Below are 20473 nucleotides of genomic sequence, written 5' to 3'. Positions count from 1 at the left end.
TTTTCAGGAACAAATTTAAGTGCACTTAAGTGGGAGGAAAAGATACTAAATTCATCCTTTGTGAATATACGTAAGCGTCCCACTGAGGGCAGGCAGTGTAGCGATGTTAAGTTATGCTAGGTGAAGGTCTGGCCTGTGCCTAAGTGGACAGTTTGTTAGTCTCATGCAAAGCAGCCCAGCTCAGACAAACCCCGCATAGCTGGAAAGTCTCATACAGCATCCTAGGTGGAGTGCTGCAGTTCTAGACCATATAAGCTAAACTTGAGCAGGTCAGCCACTAACATTATCCCTTTATTTTGGGCCCCTGTGTTGATCATTCATAAGCTCTTGTAAGAGAAGCACAAATTTGCTTCTTATAAGTTCATTTGTACTGTAGTGGGGACTTTCATGGGAGGAATTGGTTAAATGACAGAACCGAGAAAGCAGAGCTGAGCTGTATTCTTGGCTTGTTTCCCATTCAGAATGATTATTTGGGCAAGTCAGAACCTTGCTGTGGTATGGCTTAATTTCAGATGCAGTTAAATAATTGCTACTTATCTAGCTGCTAGACTTCTAATGAATTCTTCCAGAGTGCTTTATTCTCCAATGAAAGACTGTATTCATCAATGTAAAAATAAAAATTTGTCCCATGCTATGACTTTAGACAATTGTACTAAGGCAGATTTCAGCTGTTCCTTGACAGCATTTCATTTGACCCATTGTTAGGCAGGTGGGAAGCCCCAGCATGGTGTGCCATTGTCAAACTTGATCATCACAGTGCTGAAACAGAAAGCAAGTCAAAAAGCAGTTCTCACTTAATGACTCTTGCAGCAGCAGTAGAACTAAGGTAGATCAGTCCTCCTGCATTTGTAATGGTTGTAGTTCTAGGTACCTAAACCTCTTGCCTTGTGGTGAAAGATGGCAGATCAGGATGTGGTTGTAAGTAAGTTAAATACCTGCTTCTACAAAGTGTGTAGTAGAACCATGGTACAATCTGTAATGTTTAAATGCTTCATGGTGGCCTTAGCTTAATGGATGAGCAAATCCTAAACGTTATATTAGAATATAACATTTATAGTAGAGGAAAATGTATAATGTTATTAAGTGTCTCATACTCAGTCTTCAGTTATAGATGTGTTATATTGAACACCAAGCCCCAATTCTTGGGTTCAGTGAAGAAACTACTATGTGAAATGCAAAAGCCTGCCTTTAGATTTATTTTTTTTCCAGGCTTTAAAATCCACAGCCTATTGTAGCAGGCTGTTGTTATATACAAGTCTGTATGTGCTTCCAGCTTTTATCAGGATACTTTTGCATTCAAATAGTTTTATTTCCTCCAAAGTCCGAGAAGTAAACTACGTACATCAATCCTGTTCTCACTTCTGTTCCTCTATTCAGACAAACCATGTTAGAGTAAGTAATACAGCAAAATTGGTTTTGTTTCTCCCACAAAGCTCCTCTAAAAGGAGAATGACAGTGTAAGGTTTAAACTCTTGACTTCATCTCTAGCATGGCTTCATCATGTAATTAATTTCTTCTCCCTGCTTGCAGTTAGATGAGATTGCTGCTAAACTATCTACAAATGTGGCTATGGAACAAACGGGTGGGTTTTTATTTGTTTTTGGTTATGTCTATAGAGGAATGGAACACTTTGGTAGTATGGGCCTGCAGTAGCAGCACTCAGTCACAGTTCCTTTGTAAAAAGGACATTTTAGTAATTTCCACAAGATAAAGTGAAGATCACAAGCAAGATAAATGACCATTTTCTTGCATTTCGAAATCTGTCAAGGTAATACTGTCTCTCATGGCCACAGAATTTTCTATAGAAAACTGCAAAGAACTTACTAATCAGTTCAAATTATCTATCATCTAAAGTCTATAGCCAAGAACTGAAGTGTCTGCAGAGCCCTGTGTCTCACCAGCGATTGGGAGAGTTGAACCAATTACCTGCTAGGATGTGCTTGGTCATGTCTTGCTCCTGGATGACTTTTATCCCTTTGTGTGGAGCCTCCAGGTTAGGTTAGAAATTTGTCCTGGCTGCTAATAAAGATCAGGACTGAGGCAGTCTTCACAGTCTTGATGCAAAATCAGGGGAAGCTGAACTTGTCATGTCATGACATGGCTTTTTGCTCTACAAGAACAGTAATGTTTACCTTTCTTTTGATTATGAATTTGAACAATAGTTATAATAGACCACAAATAAACCTGTAAAACAGATATGTTTAGAGAAAGATGACTGACTTGTGGCAACTACTAGACAAAGTAAATGTAATTGAAGTGCAGTTGGCACAAAATTTGCTCTCTTGCACACCATTTATTTAAAAAGCAAAATGCAAAACCTGTATCATTCATTGTTTTGTGGCTGTACTACACCATGAGTGTTTCATGGTTAATTTTAGACTTCAGTCTAAATTCCCTAAAATGCTCAGTTTGGCTAAAAGAGAGAAAGCAGTGATTATAATTGCATTATCACTGCAGCCCCTGACCTGTGCGACTTCCTCCTTCCAGATGGCCAATTTCTGTCTTTTCCCATATGCTGCCTGCTGCTGGCCCCCAGAAACACGCTGTGCTGTCAGACCCTTCTGCTGCAGAGGTTCTTGTGAACCTTCTGGAACGGCACACACATGCCGTGCTCAGTACTCTCCTACATTATGCCTGTGATTATGTCTCATGACAGCAGGACTCCTCTGGTTATAGTTTACTGCACATTGTGCTATAATTTTATTTCCTGCAAATAAGAGACTGGCATGGCATAAAGATTTTATTGGCTTGAATTTATGCATTATTCATGAGTGATTTCATGGCATTTGTTAGAAGGGAGATGGTCTTAAGTGTCATGACTTCACCCACACAAACTCTGATAAAAAGTGAAATCGTATCTCAAAGTTAACTGCTATTAAAAATCAGCTGAAATTGTCATGATACTTATTAAAACCAGTCTCCTAGGTTCTTAGCCCCGATATAACATTTCTTTTCATGACAAGATGCAAGTGTTTTGTTCCTTTCGGGAAGGCAAGGAGAGGAGGATTATAAAGCATTAATGGTTTTCATTTTAGATCTGCAGGTCTATGTAATAGCTTCAACCTGATTCTTTTTGAAGATTTAATAAAAGCTGGGGGAAAGGGGTCTTGTGAAGAAACATCCACATATGGTGGTGAGGAAAGGAAAATTGATTCAATTTCATTTAGATTAGTGAACAAGATGACACTTTATTGGTATAGAGCTATTCAGGCACTTAGAATGGTGGGAGTGATGTAATGAATAAATTGAGAGTGCACTGAGGTTAAGGGAACATGATAAATCCAATTTATGAGATGCTGTTATGATGGTGAGCAAGTACTAGAGGCTATCATGAACAAGGGCTGTTTGTCAGAGGTTTGCTTGCATACTTAAGGTTGTGTTCAAATTTAAAGGGCTATAATCCTTACATGTCACACTTCTGTTATTGAAGAGACTCCAAATTCAGCATAGCGATCCCTCCCTGCAGGAGGATTCTACTTATAAAACTTTATGAAAAAGTGCACTATATAAAGCTTCTACTCCTGTAAGTTTTACTCAAGTAGAATTATTGTATAGACAGTCACTGATGAACTGAACACCATATTCCTTCATCTTGTCAATTAGGTTTATAGATGTTACAGTTTCCAAGTATAATAACCTCCTGTTAAAACTACCCCTGCTTAAGTAACAGAGTACCTCTGTGAGCCATGCAAAGTAGACAGAACAGGCACAGAAGTCAATGGCTGACACAATAACCACCAAGCACAGCACCCTATCCATTCATCAGTGTGCAGTTCGAAAGCATCTCCCTTTGTGGTCAGGGTACAAACATGAACTGAACTAAAGATTGTACATTCCCCAAGGAAGCGGAGAGAACAGCAGTGTGTATAGTAAGAAAAATGTCAATGTGTTTGACAACTGTTAGGGGAAAACTTACCAAAGAATTTCCTGGTTTTTTTATCACTGTGCTGGAATTGAATTGCAGGCTATGAACCTTAAATATTTCTCAGGAAGCTTTCTTTTTGGCTTGGAGAGGAAGACATATACAAAGGCATACATACTGAGCTGTAATTAATCTGTATACAGAGGCATACGCTTTTGACACTCTGCAAATAATACAGTTTCAGATAGTTTTCTTTTAAAAGTATTTTTGTGTTGCATATTAAAAGTGTAAAAGCTAAATTCTGACTTGTGCCAAAAACATCTAAACACATCAAGTATATTCTATACAGTATCCTGTAAAATGAGTTCAGTGAAATATAGTGTAGAAATCTGCAGCGAGGCGTTGTCCACCTCAGTTATAGGCACTAACACCCTTAGTAAAAAATAACAAAACTTCCAGTTTCTGAGGCATGCTGTACTGGCTCCATGCCTCATAATGGAGCTGGGAATGACCTACTTGGAGCTAGTTACTTGTACAAAACATATAGAGCAAGAAAGATTTGCTGATATCTGTCAGTACTAAACCCTAACTGATACCAAAGCTAAAGGCAAGAGCAGGATTTTGATCAACAGAGGAGGTTTACTCCTGGCTTTAGGACAGTCAAGAAGAGAAAGGAAACTCTTCTGGGCATGGGAAAATCAAATGTGAACTATATTGCAACTGACTGTGCAGGAGGCATCTATATTAAATAAAATGAAGAAAACCAACTTTGAGCTTTTTGCTCCCCCTGGTGACATGAGTGTTGCCAGTCATTACTGCGACCCACAGCCACACACAACTTGCATTTCTGGAAAGACCCACAGGATCTGTGGGTACATGCTGAGGGTGTTAGCGCTGTGTCCTAAACACTGCTTCCTCGTGACACCTACCTTCACACAGCAGCCTTTCTGAAGGTAGGTGAGAATGAGGCTCCCTTCGCTTTGTACCATCCCTCTCAGCACTGCATTCTCAAGGCTGTTCATTTTAAAGTATATTAGTTTTCTGCATCGGTCAGAGGTAAAAAATGCCCTGACAAATCTGAGAGGCCTCCGCTCTCCACAGTCAATCCAGCCAGCCACCTCTTGGAAAAATGAGCACTGACTGGCTATATTTTTAGCAACTACCTCGTTTGCTGCAGTTAGCCAAATGCAGATGTGAGAAGGACCTGATCATGGCATTTTCTCAGCCAGATGAGTATTAACTTAGGACAAAGCAACAGGAGATCCCGGCTGACACACGAATCTTGATTTGAGAAGAGGTCTGCTGCTATTGCCAAGTTCCCCAAAAGGAGCTGAGGAAGAAAGGGACAACTCATTGCCACCTTGGCCTTGCTGTGTCAGCAACCCCCCCCCGAGAAGAGCCCTCCCCTCCATCCCACAGTGGCCAGCACCAGACCACAGCCACTCTCAGTGGCCGAAGAGCTGGCTTTCCTTCCCTTGACATCATGTTGTGCAAAGGCTGAGGTACACACGTGAAGAAGCAGCCATCCTGATCCCATACAGCCCTCTCCCAGTCCTTATAGCCTCTCCACAACCCTCATTTCATTTTCAAGCTCAGTTCTTTTGTCTACCAGCACCAGCCACACCTGTATTACCAGAGTCTGTGATGGACCCAACTGTCTCTTTCAGCACATAAGTACCACTTGCTGTTTCTTGCTACGACCAGAGCTGACAGTGCCTTGAAGGCACAAAGGAGTGCATGAGCTGTGAGGAAGAACAGTGATAGGAAAAGGAAAGTTTTGGAGCCCAAATGAGGAAGGAGATGGAATCACCGACCCGTGGCAGGACTCATTCACCATGTGTCAGCAGTCTCTTATTCAGAAGTTGCATTCTTTGAGCTGTTGAACTCGTCATCTCACAGCCCAGTTTCAGCTGTCAAGAAGTTATTCACATCAGTCTCAATTTTCTTCTGTTTATATTCCACCTCATGACTCCACTCCATGCCTGAACAGTTCTGAGCCTCTCCCTGGCCTCACACCCACACATTTCAAGTAACTGTTCACTGCTGACTTCTCAGTGACTCACTGCCTGGCCAGCCTGTTCGCTGTATGTTCAGCTATTTCATCTCTTAAGGCACCATCAACACATAAAAATATTTTACAAAACTCCACCAGGGCTGCTTTTAAAATAGCAGACAAAACTAATACTTGTTTTGGTTTCCTCCATAAAGATTACAGACATGCTGTGTTTACTCAGCAGGAGTGTAAGGGCTGAAGGACCATATTGCTGTAGATGGCTGTCCTACGAAGGTTCACAGGCCTCTGCCTCTTCTCCAACCTCAGCACCTTCCTCATCCTCCTTGCTAGTTGTCTGAGCCTTCTGCAAAAGTCTGGGCCCTGCCAAGCCAATAACCAGGGCTCCAATTGGAGCAGTGATCAAGATAGCCAAGAAAGCTACTGTCAGTACATCCATTCCATACTTTTCAAGTTGCTCATCCTGATGACTTCTCGCTGTATCCAGGGCAAGGGAACCTATTGCAGCCTGCAGGAAAGAAAACATTGCTGAGATGGAGCAAATAACCGTTAGCACTGAAAGAGGAAAAAAAAGGGACTAATCATCTGTCAACATTTAACATAAATTTGACATTTTTAGTACATTCAACCCATTTGTTTCTAGGCAGTACATAGAAAAGTAAATGTTATATTACACCTATGAGAACAATTTTCACTTGGCTACACTTCAAATTTCCTAAGCTAATGAGTTTATCTGGGTGGTTCCTTCCCGTGAAGAACATTGCTTAGCTGCCATCCTATCCACATTTCTGGAGGATGTGTGATTAATGAAATGGGCCAGTATATTGCGTATTGCGGCTGTTAAAATGCCACACTTTGAGAATGCGTCCTGACAGCAGTTAGCTAGTAGCAGCTTCTGAAAATCTAGTTCACAAATCTTACAATAATCCCTGCCTGTTCTGATTATTAACTTTTGTTTGCAAATAATCATGCTATTGAGCCAAAGTCTAAATGACTTAACAATCACTGAAATAAAGGAGCAGGAATGCAGACAGCCTGAGGCTTCTCTAGCAATACGGCTGTCAGACTAACCCTTACCAAAATGACCACAAACTGAAAACCCACTCTGAGCCTCTGGTGTGACTGCCCCTGCAGACACTTCACGTGTAAGAGGGAAATGCTTTTACTTTTGTTTTGAGAATTCTCAGAATCTGTATGTAAAGGCACAATAATCTGCAGTAGCTGAGAAATAGCTAAACTTCCTATGATACATGTACAATTTGCTGTCATTATTAAGACTACAACCCAGGATGCAAGCAACACACCTTCACATAGAAGGCTCTCCGTGCACTTTTCAAGCAGATATAGGGTGGTTTAGAATATGAACTGTCCATATGCTACACTCCGCTGTTATTGAGCCTGATTACTGCTGTGCTAGTTATGAGGAGCTTTGCTAAGGCCAATAGATTTAGCCGGGAATTAAAGTGATGTTGGACTGTTTACCTGGACAGTGGCTTTGGGAATCCATGCCAATGAGACAAATACTTTCTCCTTGAAATTAAACCCAGCAAAACACACCATCAGGAATGTTGCTATAATTCGCACAACTAGGGCAATGCCTAGTGTAGCCACACAGAGCCCTGCAACAAAGACAAACGCTTCTCAGTACTTTTGTGCATAGGTGCCCGAGGGGAATAAGCTTCCTAAAACTGTAGCTTTACAGTGAGGTTGGCTTTTGGTTTTTTGGATTTTTTGGGGTCAGCTGTAGTCTGCTTTGCTTTAGATGTCTTTATAGAGATTCTTTGGAAACCAATATTGAAAGCTGGATAATTAGTGAGCGATCTTACCAACAGTTTCAGGCCTCAGAGACATAACAGATACTTCTGCTCCAATTAAACCAAAAAGAAAAGGTTGAAAGATATTCCACGCAACTGCGACAATTTTTTCTACTTCCCTCTGCAATGAAAACAAAAATAATCCATAAATTCACAAAAATATGGCCAAGTAGACACAACATTTAATTAATCAAAAGACAAAGTGAAAATGTATCATAAAGATTGTCCAGAATTGCTCCTCCTTCTTTGACCTAATACTAAAAGATTCAAAATCAGTTGCGCACCTTTCAAAGGTCAGAGTTTGTCTAGCTCTGCTAGTAAATAAATGCTTGCTATCTCAAGAAAAGAAATAAAAATCACTGATGTTTGAACAGTAACAGCAGTTTGCAGACAAGAGGAAGAAAATAGCGCATAGTTGATTTTCAGTATTTAGGAAGAAGTAATTTCAACAGCTTGCTCTGAAGTTTCTGAGCCTTTGGGAACTGCGTGCTTAAGCGTGTTCTTCCGTTTGTATCTGAGCAGAGTTAGACCCTCAAAAGTTTCAGCCATCACGTAACTCCGCTCACGCTGCATGCAGTCAGAGGCCTGTCTCCATGTAAGCGGCAGCAGCAAAGTTAGACTGAGCAAATCTGAAATCCCTTCCTAGTGAAAGGTGTTGAACTTTCCAGTGCGATGTACTGTATAAGGGCAAAGCCACCTTTTCTCCTTGTGTTTGAACTTCACGCCTAACAATTTTCCTAAAACAACTGCTGTCAGGATAAACAGGAATCTTCCACTTACCTGAAAAGTTACACATAGCATATCTAATAGCGCTTCTTTTTTAATTAAGTGGGTTCTGCAATAGCGAACGAGCCTTCAGGCTGGAGTGTGTGGAAAATATAGGTGCAGTGCTCTGTCACTTAATAATCAGTCCAGAGCCTAGACATGTCCTGTCCTTGGTGTTCTCTCTAAGACTGATCCTGCAACATCTCTTGCTCTTCAGTCAATGGTAGATGACTGTAATACAAAAACTTCTGTAACCTTAGAGAGAACAAGGTGGAAATATACAGACTTCTGAACATTTTTCTTTATTTGCCTCATTTCTCCTGGTTATCTCACCCTTTTCTTTTTCGGCAAAAATTAATCCTCTTTACAGATGTTAGCATTATTTCAGTCTGTTTACTGTCCACTTAACTGTTCCAGCAATAGGTACGATGGTCCTTGTTCTCAGTGGACAGCATTTGCCAAGTGACTTCCACCAGGGACAGTAGGAGGCAGTGGCCCTTGAGAAGCTCAGCAGGAAAACCTTGGTAATATACTGAGTATACAGTATGCAGACATCTCTGACTGTATCTAATAAAGAAGACCTAAGGTATTTGAAATCAACATCCTTAAGGCCAAGAAGCTTCATTCACTGATCAAAAGAAATTTAACTAAGCATTTATAGACTGCATACACTCTTTTAAGGTCCTTCCTTCTGAAATGGTTTAAAAGCTTTTCAATAGAGAGCTTTATCAGTTCTAATGTGCTTAAGTAGTTAGTCCCAAGATGAGTTTTTCTTCTTTTAAAATTGGACAACAATGTAATACTTTCAACAGAAAACATGGTTTCTTTTTCATTGTTTTAACAAACCTTGAGATCTTACTGAAGTCAGGGTCTAGATGGGGATAATAATGTGGACTCTGCTATATCTGATGCCCTTTCCTTTCTCTTCTTCTCCCCTTCTCCTACTGCATGTTGCAATGCTACAGCTGTGGAGAGAAAGATGCCCTTAAAACATTAAGTGTAGATGGTATCAAGCAAAAGAGGCAGTGAGACATGCCAAGGTACAGAAATGCAGTGGGGCAGCAACAGTAAAAGGAAGCAGGCTTAGTAGCTAAGGGAAAGTGACTAAAAAGCAGTCTTTTGTATGGCCTTATATCACCATTTATTGTGGGCACCCTGCTCTCTGATTTATCCAGAATACACTGGCTGGGATTTGGGAAAGATGAGAGAGGATGGTTAATTAGTGTTTTCCATTTCACCCCCTGCAAAACCACAGGGAACAAAACCTCAGGGTATTCAGGCCATGTGCACAACTGTATTTTGGACACCTGTTTGTAAATCTTACCATAAAGTGGCTGTGTAAGGTTACAGACACTCACAGAGCTGGGACATAAAGCTTTGGATTCCTAGCCAAGTGCCTTGACAACTTGCCATCCTTTACATGGCTTAAGATGTCTAAGAAAAGCTTGTGAGCATTAGGCTCTGTATCAATATATATTCACATACATGATAACTTTCTGTCATGCTAAATGTTAAACACTTCCAAAATAAACATAGAATGTTTTTTTTTAATCCATACACCCCCTAAAGCTTCATAAATGCACCATTACCACTCCTGACAGAAATTCAAACTCCTGTCAGACTGTACATTCAAAGGAGTTTTGGTATGGTATGCTTCTTTATGTAAACATTCACCTTTTCATCAGACCATCCCACACCTGCAACAAAAGCTAAGACTAACGTGCAGAGCCCTCCTGATCCAGGGAAGCCAAAGTAGATGCTGCCAAAAACAGCAAACATGGACAGCCCAAGTACAAAATACGATCTCTTCCATGCCAGAGATGCCTGCAGCCAAGGAAAGAGACAAACAAAAACATAAATTTCTTTTACAAATGGAGGAAAAACGTTACTTCTGTTAATTTTGAAAATAACAATTTGGAAATAAAAATTGCCATTAACCCTTGTGAAAGAATCAAAGCTTTTCAGTGAGACTTGAACTGCTAAGTTGAGTTGAGGGGGTTTTTTTGGACATTAATTCCTAAGCAATTTAAATTTTGGAAATTTAATAATTTCTTTACTCTGCCCATCCAAAATCTTACAGCCAATAGGCTTTTTGTATCACAAGGAACACGATGCTCTATTCTAACAGCCCTGCTTCAATTCTGTGATAACAGGATTTTCTACCTGTACAGTCAAGTACTAGAACAGTTTATCCAAGGAGAGGTGAAATCCTTGCCACTAGATGTTTTTAAGGACAAGTCAAACAAATGTTTGCCAGGGACAGTCTAGTTTTATTTGATCCAGTCTCACAGAACACAGTTATATCTCTGCCATTGCTCCCCATTTCTATATATCTCTCTAGCTTCTGTATCACACTTCTTACGTCATTTAATAAGAAGAAAATTTGGTCCCACTGAAGGCAATAGATGCTTTTCAAATTGACTTCAGTAGTCCAGAACATATCTACTTTCTTCCACAATTTTCTGTTCACTTAATTGCCCCTTTATAGTAAATTCATCTACCACTTTATATAAGCTTAATTTTTATTGAAAGTAACACATTCTAATTAGCATTAATAATACACCCAATCACTTAAAGCCTACAATCTGTCCTCTTTACTCATTTTTAATCTTACGCTTACTGGAAACATCTTACAAAAGTAAATGCATCGCACATCAATCTAATTGATGATTGTTTTACTGTCTGAAATGGGTATCAAACCGTTTCTCCTTTACATGTGGACATTTCCACCACCTTCAATGAGAGCAGGAAGGTGAGCTGGGTTCCAAACTCTGCATCAGGAAGGACTATGAGATCATATATTGTTATAGTTGCAGTAAACAAGTAATCACCTATAAAACACATCCTCAATTGATAGGCTTTGCAACCTGGAAGTTAGCACTGGACACAACTTTCCCCAAAACCAGCTTCACATGAAGCTTGGAAATTAATAACTTAAGAACATTATCCCTTAGCAAAGAATCTCTATTTTATAAAAAGGTTTTTTTACTGGGTTTTTACCTGATCATGGCTTGGGAAATATCGAATGAACATTCCCAGGATCCCCCCAGCTGCTATGCCAACAGCAACCTCCAGCACTCCACGAAGAACATTGTACAGAGTAGAACCTACTTGGCAAAAGAAAAATGGGTTCAGTAAGCCGTACACAGACCCTTCATGCACAAACCACACTGTAGACCTACGAGGGTGATTCCAAGACAGTGTCCGCTTTAAATTACTTGGAGGCAAAAGGGTTCAGGAAGGAACCGATGGGCCTGAAAGAACTGGATAGTACAACTTTCTCTCTCTGAAAGCTCATGCCAAGAAGGTGTGTCAGAGAAGTCAGAGGAAGAGCCACTGTGAGAACATTGCCAAACCCAGGAAAATTTGAAAGAATTATGTTGGGCATGCAGGGACCAGACTTGGCAGCTAAGGGAGCAGACAGGGAAAAATGTTCCCTGAAAGTTGTTGTGACCCACAACTCAGAGCAGACAATGTTACAGCAAGACTTTTGATTGTGGGTAATATCCCTCTCAATATTCAAGTCCATACATGAACTTTATAAGGAGATGTCATTAAGTTACAGACCAGTCAACCACAACAGAGCACACATTCTTCAAAATATCACTGTTCTGGATTTCACCACGTGCAGATTAACCAGCATACCAGAAGAGAAAGCCATCCCAAGGCAAGTGTTGAAGCCTGTGATAGCCAGAATGTCATCAATGCTGCCGGCTGCCATTAGCAAAGTTGGGACACCTTTCTCCACACCATATCCCCCAGCTTGTAAAATCAGCATTGAGGGAACCACCACAGCAGGGGAGACTGCACCTAGAACAAAACTGAAAACACATAGTTTCAGCCTCTCTTAAAAAGAAAGTGCTGAACTAAAAAACTTCAAATGTTCTGACCCCAATTCATATATCAGGGAGCATAACTGGCCTGCAGGGTAGACTTAAGTCTTCGTCTGTGGAGCCCTTTACTTTTTATGCTATTGAGTTGGGCAGGAAGTAAGAGCTGACTGCAATTATGCATAAAAATATCTCTGCTTGTAATTAGCAGGGAAAGGTAAGGAAAATACCTTATGTAAAGGTCTGTTTATGCTTTATGCTCCCTGATATATGCCTTGGTTCTCCCATTTAGGAACCTAGTCTAGACATGCTTATGATTCAGTAGCCCAGTTCCTTCTTATAAAAATCGGTGTGTGGCAGAGGAGAAGTTCACCCATCTTGCTCCAGTATACGGGTCCTGACCAAGTCCACCAGTTTAGATAGGACTAGATAGAAAAGGTTTCCTCTTCAAGGATATTAGTCCAGAATATAACATGCCATATCCTTACCCTTGTAACAGGAAGACTGTCCTACGTGCATCTCTCTGCAAGGAAACTCTGAGTTCCAATATGAAGATTCTCCAAATTGTGGTATCATTTTCTGTCTCTAAGAGCCCCCTGTGTTGTGGTTAAAGACTCAGGGATTGCACCATCCTTCTTCAAGTGCTCAGAACACAAACACAGAAGAGTGATGATGCAAGTACTCCTCCACAGCCTGGAAATGTGACCGTTAAATTAGCCACAGAGCCAGACATGAATGGTAAGCAAACAACCACAGGGGCTAAGCATAGCTTCCTAACTGGTGTTAAACTGAGGTCTCTGCTTGGTGCAGAGAACTAACCGCACTTGGATCATTTAGCTGTGGCTTATGAAAACAGGCACCTTTGTCATGCAGGAGAAAAGAGGGTACGTTACCCTAATATAAATCCCCATTGCCATGGCAAATGCATGAACAAGTAGGCAAGAACAGCGGCTGTGCATGTTTCTGAGATGCATGGTCCAAAAGAAAGCCGTAAACAGACTGCTTTGAGCTTCTTAAGAGCCTGCAATGTAGAAGCACATTCAGACATTAGTATCAGTACCCTTGGCTTTAAAGAGAAGAAATACATTTACGATCTGATGTGGTTTATTAAAAGAATCCCCTCTGAGCTGCAGTACAGGATGTGACAGCTTTACATGGCCTCAGCCAGAGATAGGGTCAAGCACAGCTGGATTTGAATATAAAATTCCAAGTGTGGCAGTGAAACCCACTGAATCTAGGTTTGACAAAGTTCCTGCATGTCCCACCCAGGAAGGAGTGGCAGAAAATTCTGTTTGGCTTCTTGTGCAAAGCAAACTAAATGTGAGAGGTTGGGCTAGCTGGGATCCATTTGAAAAGTGCAACCTCAAAAAAAAAAAGTGCACAGCTGATTTACCCACAGTTACTTGAGGTCATTTGCTCCATCCACAAAAGATTTTGCTATGTTCCCACAAGCTGCATGAGCACCCCCCAAAAATTATCCCCAAATCCATGAACAAATCATGAAAAGTTGTAGAACTGCATAAACTTGGCACAAGGAACCAAGCACCTCTTTCACCTGTCTCTCACTTGATACCCAGAGAAGATTAAGATCCATTTAGCTCAGCAACTTCTATTAAAAAATTTCTCTAAAACAGAGTATTTACTTGTAACAGCTGCCTTTAATAGTCACAAACATGACTGACTCTGCTAGGACAGATGCCTAATTCTGACATGGGGGGTGGGAATCAACGAGTTGCACTTTTTACCAGTGCAGTTTATCCTGGCATAATTAGGGCTGAGAATCACCCGAGCAACTGACATCTTTGGCTTCACAGCTTCAATTACATGAGGAACAATTGTAGCTGCATCAAAGCATTGCTACATACAGAGTCCAAATGACAGTTTCAATACCACATGGGAGAAAAAGGAGTCAAAGATGAAGTTCCCTTGGCAAAAAAAAGTTGTCACAGAATAGAAAAAAAAAGCAATCTCACAGAACTGGGCATCCAAGCTGTGTGTAACAACACACAGTCCATGCTCATACAAGCTTCAATGTCTTGGAAAAAAATGATCATAATCTAGGAAACCAGGCATTCTTCAAGAATGACAAAACCCTATTTTCCTAAATATCTGAAGCACTGGCAACTCCCTAGTTTTTCTTGGGAAAAACCAGTTTAGTTGTTCTGAACTAGCTATACTTGACCTAAATTTTATATAAACTTTAAGCAGTCCCTTAAACTTAAATAGATAGGGGCCAATATGGTACAGCTTTATTTCAGCCAGCTGATTTTGATCAAGCAAAACCTTGCCTTCATTAATTTATGGAACATTGCATTTCATAGTGTGCAGAGGAAGACTATTTTTTTTTTGTTCACAGCAGTGTTATGGGCTTTCATTGTGATGTGAAGCATTGTTTCTGTAGTGCAGCAGGACTCATCTTAGCAATTAATATATTTGCATAAAAATGGCAATGATTCAAAAAAAAAAAAAGGAAAGAAAAAATAAAAAAGACATACAGGTTTGGATTTTTTGGTTGGTTGGGTTTTTTTGATTTGTGAGAACACAAGCAACATTTTCTTTCAAGGACTGGGGATCCCCTGCTTTACTTGTTTTAGTTTGTCAGTGTAAACTGACAGGGAGTTTGTCAGAGGGCGTAAACTCTTCCTGACAGACCATGATGGAGCACACATCCTCAAGATATTCTGCTCACAAAATGCAGGAAATTTCTTTAAGACAAGGGGGAAAATAGCCATAAAATCAGTTTTCTTCAGGTATTTTTTTAGATTGCTTGCCTACTCTACAAATCCAACTGCCAATATTAAGATACATATGACTATACAATAGAAACTATGCTTTCTGTAATGATCTAATTTGCAGATCCTCCAAGACTGAACAGTTCAATATTTTTAACAGAACCAATTATTCACTTTTTTTTGAGGGCTCTTGTATACTGTGCCTCAGACAAATGACTGGTGCCATACCTTTGGATCCAGGCCGAGTCCTGCTCGGGTCAAGATAATTGAAAGAGCAATATTCCTCAGTGCTGCAGACCAGCGCAGGTTTATCTGGACGATGTCACTAATGAACGGGGTATTTCGGATTAGGAAACCAGCAAGTAGCATCCCTTAAATGAAAGCAAATAAGCTCCTGTCAAATGATTTGGTTTTATTGCACGAGAAAAGCTTGCATAGCATTCTCAAAAATAGACACCATATTATGTATTTGTGAAAGACAAAGAAACAACTCATGTTCTGAATTATTAGCCGTGTTTTAACAATGTGGACTAAGGCACGGAAAGAGACAGACACGTTTAAAGCATTGAAAGTGGCCTAAGAACACACCAGGTCACCAACGAATAAATCTGCAGGATGCTGACACATAGCTTTAGTGCGAGTCAACAGAATGCAGCTTTGTTCACCAGGTGCATGTCATACTTACCATAAGCAGACACCTCCTCTGCATCCTTAAAGATCATTTTCTTGTTAGCTTGTTTTAACATGAAAAGAGGAAGATCGTCTAATATTGTGTATTTATCTCAGCAGTTGAAAATTGTTAAAAATCCTCTCAGGTGTAAAGAAATGCAGGTATCACAGGAACCATAATGTTGAATTCATTGGGAAATATAATCTAAAACAGCTAATCATGGACTAACTTAAACATTTTAAAATGCTCTGGCAATATGACTCATGCAAAGAGGGGGGAAAAAGTGGGGGGGAATCAGGAACTTGATCTTATCCTCTATTAGAGCTATTTGCAAGATTCAACCTCTTGCAAATATTAGCAAAACTGTTGGAACTGTCATTCGGGAAGGATACAGAAAAGTACAGGAAAGGTTGACTATAAATATAGATCTGCAAAGATACGTTCTAGGTCCTGATCATTCAAAGATACATTTTTGTAGCGTAATTTTATATCAGCCACCTTAAGAAACAGGAAACCAAAAAAGGCAAAAAGTAAACAAACACTGTGCTCCAGTTAGTCCCAGCTTGGTGTGAGCCTTGGCTGCGGACTTGATTTGTCCTGGAACATGCTAAATTTTCTGACATTGTTCTTCCTACCACGTCCCGGAAAAAAACAGTGGTATAATTAATCCGTGGTACTTCATGACAATTATATCAGGCTAGTATAATGATCACATGCTCTTTGCAATGTTTGCATGAAGTCCAAGTCACTGGAGCTACCCTGATCTAGAAATCTACTTAAAGCAAAACGACTCCACCTCAAAGGGTATCTTCACTGTTCTGCTCCGTGTTGCCTGCTGCAGAAACCTCTCTGCAAAATATACTATGTGACTATTTCAGTAGCAATTTCACTCCCTTTTCCTGAGACAGAGGCTTACTAGAAGGTACTTAAGTGCTCAGCCAGCCACATTATACTGAACTGCACCTAGCACAAGTGGATTAAAGGCATGTAAGATTACAAGATCTGGTTTTTTTAGTGTAAAAAGGAGTATTCAAAGACATTGTCTATCTCTTCTTCTGACTCAGATTTCTCCAATTTTTCTCAAAGACTAGGGATCTGAACAATGAACTCTGACCTAAGCAACTCAACAGACATGTGCTGTCATGCTTAAGTTTCTGTTGTTCAGTATTACCTGTCTGACAAGCAGTTTCATGCTCAACTCATAACTTTTACATATAGATGTAATTAAAAAAAAGCAGAATCCAAATGGTCAGAATTTTTTTTTTTTTTAAGAGGGATGTTTACTTAGCAAGGGCAGACTCCCTGTGTGTTACATTCTGTATTCATATTATTGCAGGCATGCATGCTATACGCAAAACTTCCCTCCCTCTCATTTGAATTTTTTTCTCCCTCGTGAAACTCAGTGGTGCAAGAACGCACATGCTGCCTGGAGAGAGCCGTATATGAAGCTGAACTGCCCTTCTGTAAGCAGTGCTACTGTGTGAGGCACACCACCAGCTATGCACGTTACAAAATCACACCCATGCACCACAGTCGGATATCTGTAGCCCACTCTACCATGAAGTTTTACTGTCTGTCAACAGCTTTACTCATTTATGCACTAAGCATAGTAAGGGGCAGTATACAGCTGGTGAGAAGAACCCGGAGCTTCATTTTTCAGCTTTGTTAGCATCGCAGCGCTTCACAATATTCTACTGATCTAATCCAAACCTCCTCTAGGAAAGATGTCTGAAAAGGTTCTGATGATGTCAGAATTAAGGTAATTTTCATCTCCCATTTCTGTTTTGCATTTTTATGTAAAATAAGATGTTGATATGAAAAACAATGTTATGACTGGTTCAAAATAACTCTCTTCAGAAGAATTATTCTTTGTGGTGAATTTACTTTCTCAGGTTTCAGTTAACTTGAGATAAAGGAAGGAGAAGAAAGAAACTGCTTTAGACTACCAGTAGTAGGGAGTTCCTGCAGAGTTTTCTTTGGAAAACCTTTTAATTGTGCAAGATACTTGCGAAACAGCTCAACGATAATTTTCTTATGAATTAATTATTCTACTGTAACAGGAGGTCTAGACTAAGACTCCTGTTTAGTGATATTAAACCCAAATTCTAAGTAACTGTGACAGAGGGGACTGAAGGACAATAACCTTTGAATCTGTAGGTATACAGTTCTCTGGCCCCCAAAGAATTAAGAGGAGAGCCTTAGTAACATATGGGAGATTTCACCTGAGCTAGTTTGGGGAATTTTGCACCTTCTCAGAGAGGACCAGATAAGAGTCACTTGGAAAAGCTGCAGATTTTGAGCGTGATGCAGTTGTTTGTTCCTAATCCAAACATACCTAGCATACAAATACTACTTGACGGTTTAAACAACACAAATATGCAGGAAAAAAAGAAAGAAGGGTATCTTACCTAGAAGAGCAGGGAGAGGGGGTAGTGTTCGTATTTTAATGAATCCAAAAATTTTACCTCCAATGACAGCAAAAAAATAAAGAAACAGAATTCCAAACAGATTTCCACCTGGGAGACACTCAGTCCCAGTGATGGACCAAACCACGGACCAAACCAGGACCACAATTGCAACTGGAACAAAACAAGCAATATTCATATTTAATCATCTCTCAGGGACAACTTTCTTTGCTGTTAGATCACATTTGTTTTTCTACTAATGAAAAAGGTACTGTGACTTTCAGAAATAAAATCACTTACCTTAAAAATTAGTTTAATCATAACAACGTGTTTAATCTTTGATGCTCCCTAAGCTGATGTTCTGATTCTATAGATGTTAAGATATTCTAAAAAATGGTAACAGGAACATCAATAGGGACCAAAAAGTACCGAGTGAGTCTTGGGCCACTGCGGAAAGCACTTAAGAGGTCCCAAACTTAAAGCAAAGACTTTCACTAACTTATCTTGCATTTGCTTATCTTCCTTCAGCTAATTCAGAACTGCAGTAAGAACCTGCTGTTGTACAGCCTGGCATATCTTCAAGCTAATGACTGCAGTTCCAGTCTAATTTTTAAAAGAATTTAAGTATAATTTTTTGGCTGGATGTGCTTGTGCAACACATTGCTATCCATGGCGGGTGGGGGGAAATCTGAAGAAGATCATGTCTCTGAACAGCCTGAAGTAGTACAGATACTTCCCTTGATACAGCAATCAAAGAGGGATAATACACAGGGAAAAGAATTTCCTGGAAAATATTATGTGAACATTAAGTGAAAATATTATAAAAATATGTGAAAATATTAAGCTCTTTCCAGGTTCCCAAATCTGTTGCTACAGTTATCCAACAAGAACAGGCATGCATAAATATAAAAGCAGAAGACTGAAGGAGACCGAAAAATGTGTTGAAGAAACCCCTCTTTTCATAATCATAAGAAAACATATTGCATTTTCAGATTGGATTTTTCTTAATCTTATATGAGGGTGACAGGTGGCAGAGGGAAGACCAGTAGATTTCCAAACATAAAAGCCTAAGAATCTCAAGTGAGAGAGAACAGAGGCTGTGGAAGCAGTCAAAGCCACAGGAAGTGCCTTTTGTTAGGAAAAGTCTGAAATAACTGGTGAGCCAGGCATTGTCTTCTGTGAGCCTTCAGAGTAGGGCAAATCTTAAAGACAATGAGTCAGTTTGCCTTGTAGTTAGGATTCTTGGCTTTGCAAGCCTGGCGTATTAAGGAACAAAAGAAGCTATCACTGCAAAGTCTCGTATTTGTTGCCTTAATTCAACAAAAAGCCATCCAGTGTGCCAAAAATACCACTGTATTTATAATAATCGTAATGCTCTCACACCAAAACGAACTATTGAGATGAGAATTAAGAGGTCGGTCTTCTGATGAAAACAATTTGCAATGCAAAAAACGTACCTACCATGTTAAACACAGAACAGAGGATGGAGGAACAAAAACTATACATTCAAATCTTTGTTTCACCTAGTTATTTTTTTTCTGCTAAAACATTGAAACAAAAGTGTGATATGTATTTCCCTTCATTATTTTCAAGGACAACGGACAGATATCATTACATCCAGAGAAATGAGTACTTCATTTGCTATTTCTCATTTTAATTAAACTCTGTCTTTCTTACATACCATTTGTCACTGTTCGGGCCAGTAAACCCTGAGGAGGACAAATAAATATTTGCCTCCATGTTCTTGCAGGTACTGAAGACCCTGCTATCGGTTCCGGAGGTTGCTGAGCACAACGATTCAGAAGAGCAGTTTCTTCTGTTTGTACATTCCCATCAGTACCTTTGGCATCTGCTGTTGGTCCCTCCTGAATGAAAACAACAAGACTCTCTCAGAATTGGTACCGTATACATTTGAAGTAGCATACAAGACCTGAAATTGGCTGTGATGCGCTAGATCCACACTGTCTACAGAGGACTACATTAACTAAACAACCGCTGTAGGAATGGTCCAGCTTTGTCGTACATTTGGGATTTTGGGTTATGTATTTGTTTTTGCACGGCACAAAGAACTGCATATGAGAGGCTCTGGGACATTTGCCTTTTTATCTGCAACCAACAGGACTCCCGTCCCAATACAAATAGCACCTGTTCAGCAACAATATCAGCATATTTGATGAAGAAACAGTATTAACAGGCCAGGTTCAGCTTGTCTTGTGTACAAGCTAAATATTTATTAATATTTTCTACAGTTTGATAAGGTTCTGCTTCCAGACTGGACTTCACAATACAGTTAACAATTAGCATCATTTCAGTGAGACAGTGTCTTTAATATAACTCCTAAATAACTTCTGTTGCAAAGTCTTGAACCAAAATAACAAAACCTA

General features: G+C 39.9%; 1 protein-coding gene and 1 long non-coding RNA gene across 3 annotated transcripts in view; one reads left to right on the top strand and one right to left on the bottom strand.

Moving 5' to 3' along the window:
- LOC128136110 (sodium/hydrogen exchanger 9B2-like) overlaps positions 1-20473 on the bottom strand; it is a 34488-nt gene that overhangs the window by 6156 nt on the left and 7859 nt on the right. The window contains exons 3-12 of one of the 2 annotated variants that reach the window (XM_052775254.1): positions 19771-19954; positions 18093-18263; positions 15243-15385; positions 13176-13303; positions 12098-12273; positions 11453-11559; positions 10127-10276; positions 7700-7808; positions 7356-7492; positions 5496-6381 (exon numbers count right to left, since the gene is read on the bottom strand). In XM_052775254.1, the coding sequence (XP_052631214.1) occupies positions 6142-6381; positions 7356-7492; positions 7700-7808; positions 10127-10276; positions 11453-11559; positions 12098-12273; positions 13176-13303; positions 15243-15385; positions 18093-18263; positions 19771-19954 (1545 nt within the window). In that variant the 3' untranslated portion in view covers positions 5496-6141. Of the gene's footprint in view, positions 1-5495; positions 6382-7355; positions 7493-7699; positions 7809-10126; positions 10277-11452; positions 11560-12097; positions 12274-13175; positions 13304-15242; positions 15386-18092; positions 18264-19770; positions 19955-20473 lie in introns of those variants that run through there. The other variant, XM_052775261.1, reaches the window with a different exon arrangement.
- On the top strand, positions 713-20395 carry LOC128136146 (uncharacterized). Its single transcript, XR_008233278.1, has 2 exons — positions 713-826; positions 19840-20395. It is a non-coding gene; the product is annotated as an uncharacterized LOC128136146 (long non-coding RNA).

Source organism: Harpia harpyja, chromosome 2 (genome assembly GCF_026419915.1).
Source record: "Harpia harpyja isolate bHarHar1 chromosome 2, bHarHar1 primary haplotype, whole genome shotgun sequence".
NCBI lineage: Eukaryota > Metazoa > Chordata > Aves > Accipitriformes > Accipitridae > Harpia > Harpia harpyja.
Note: the sequence above shows the minus strand (reverse complement) of the source record. Positions and strands in the feature narration are given on the sequence as shown.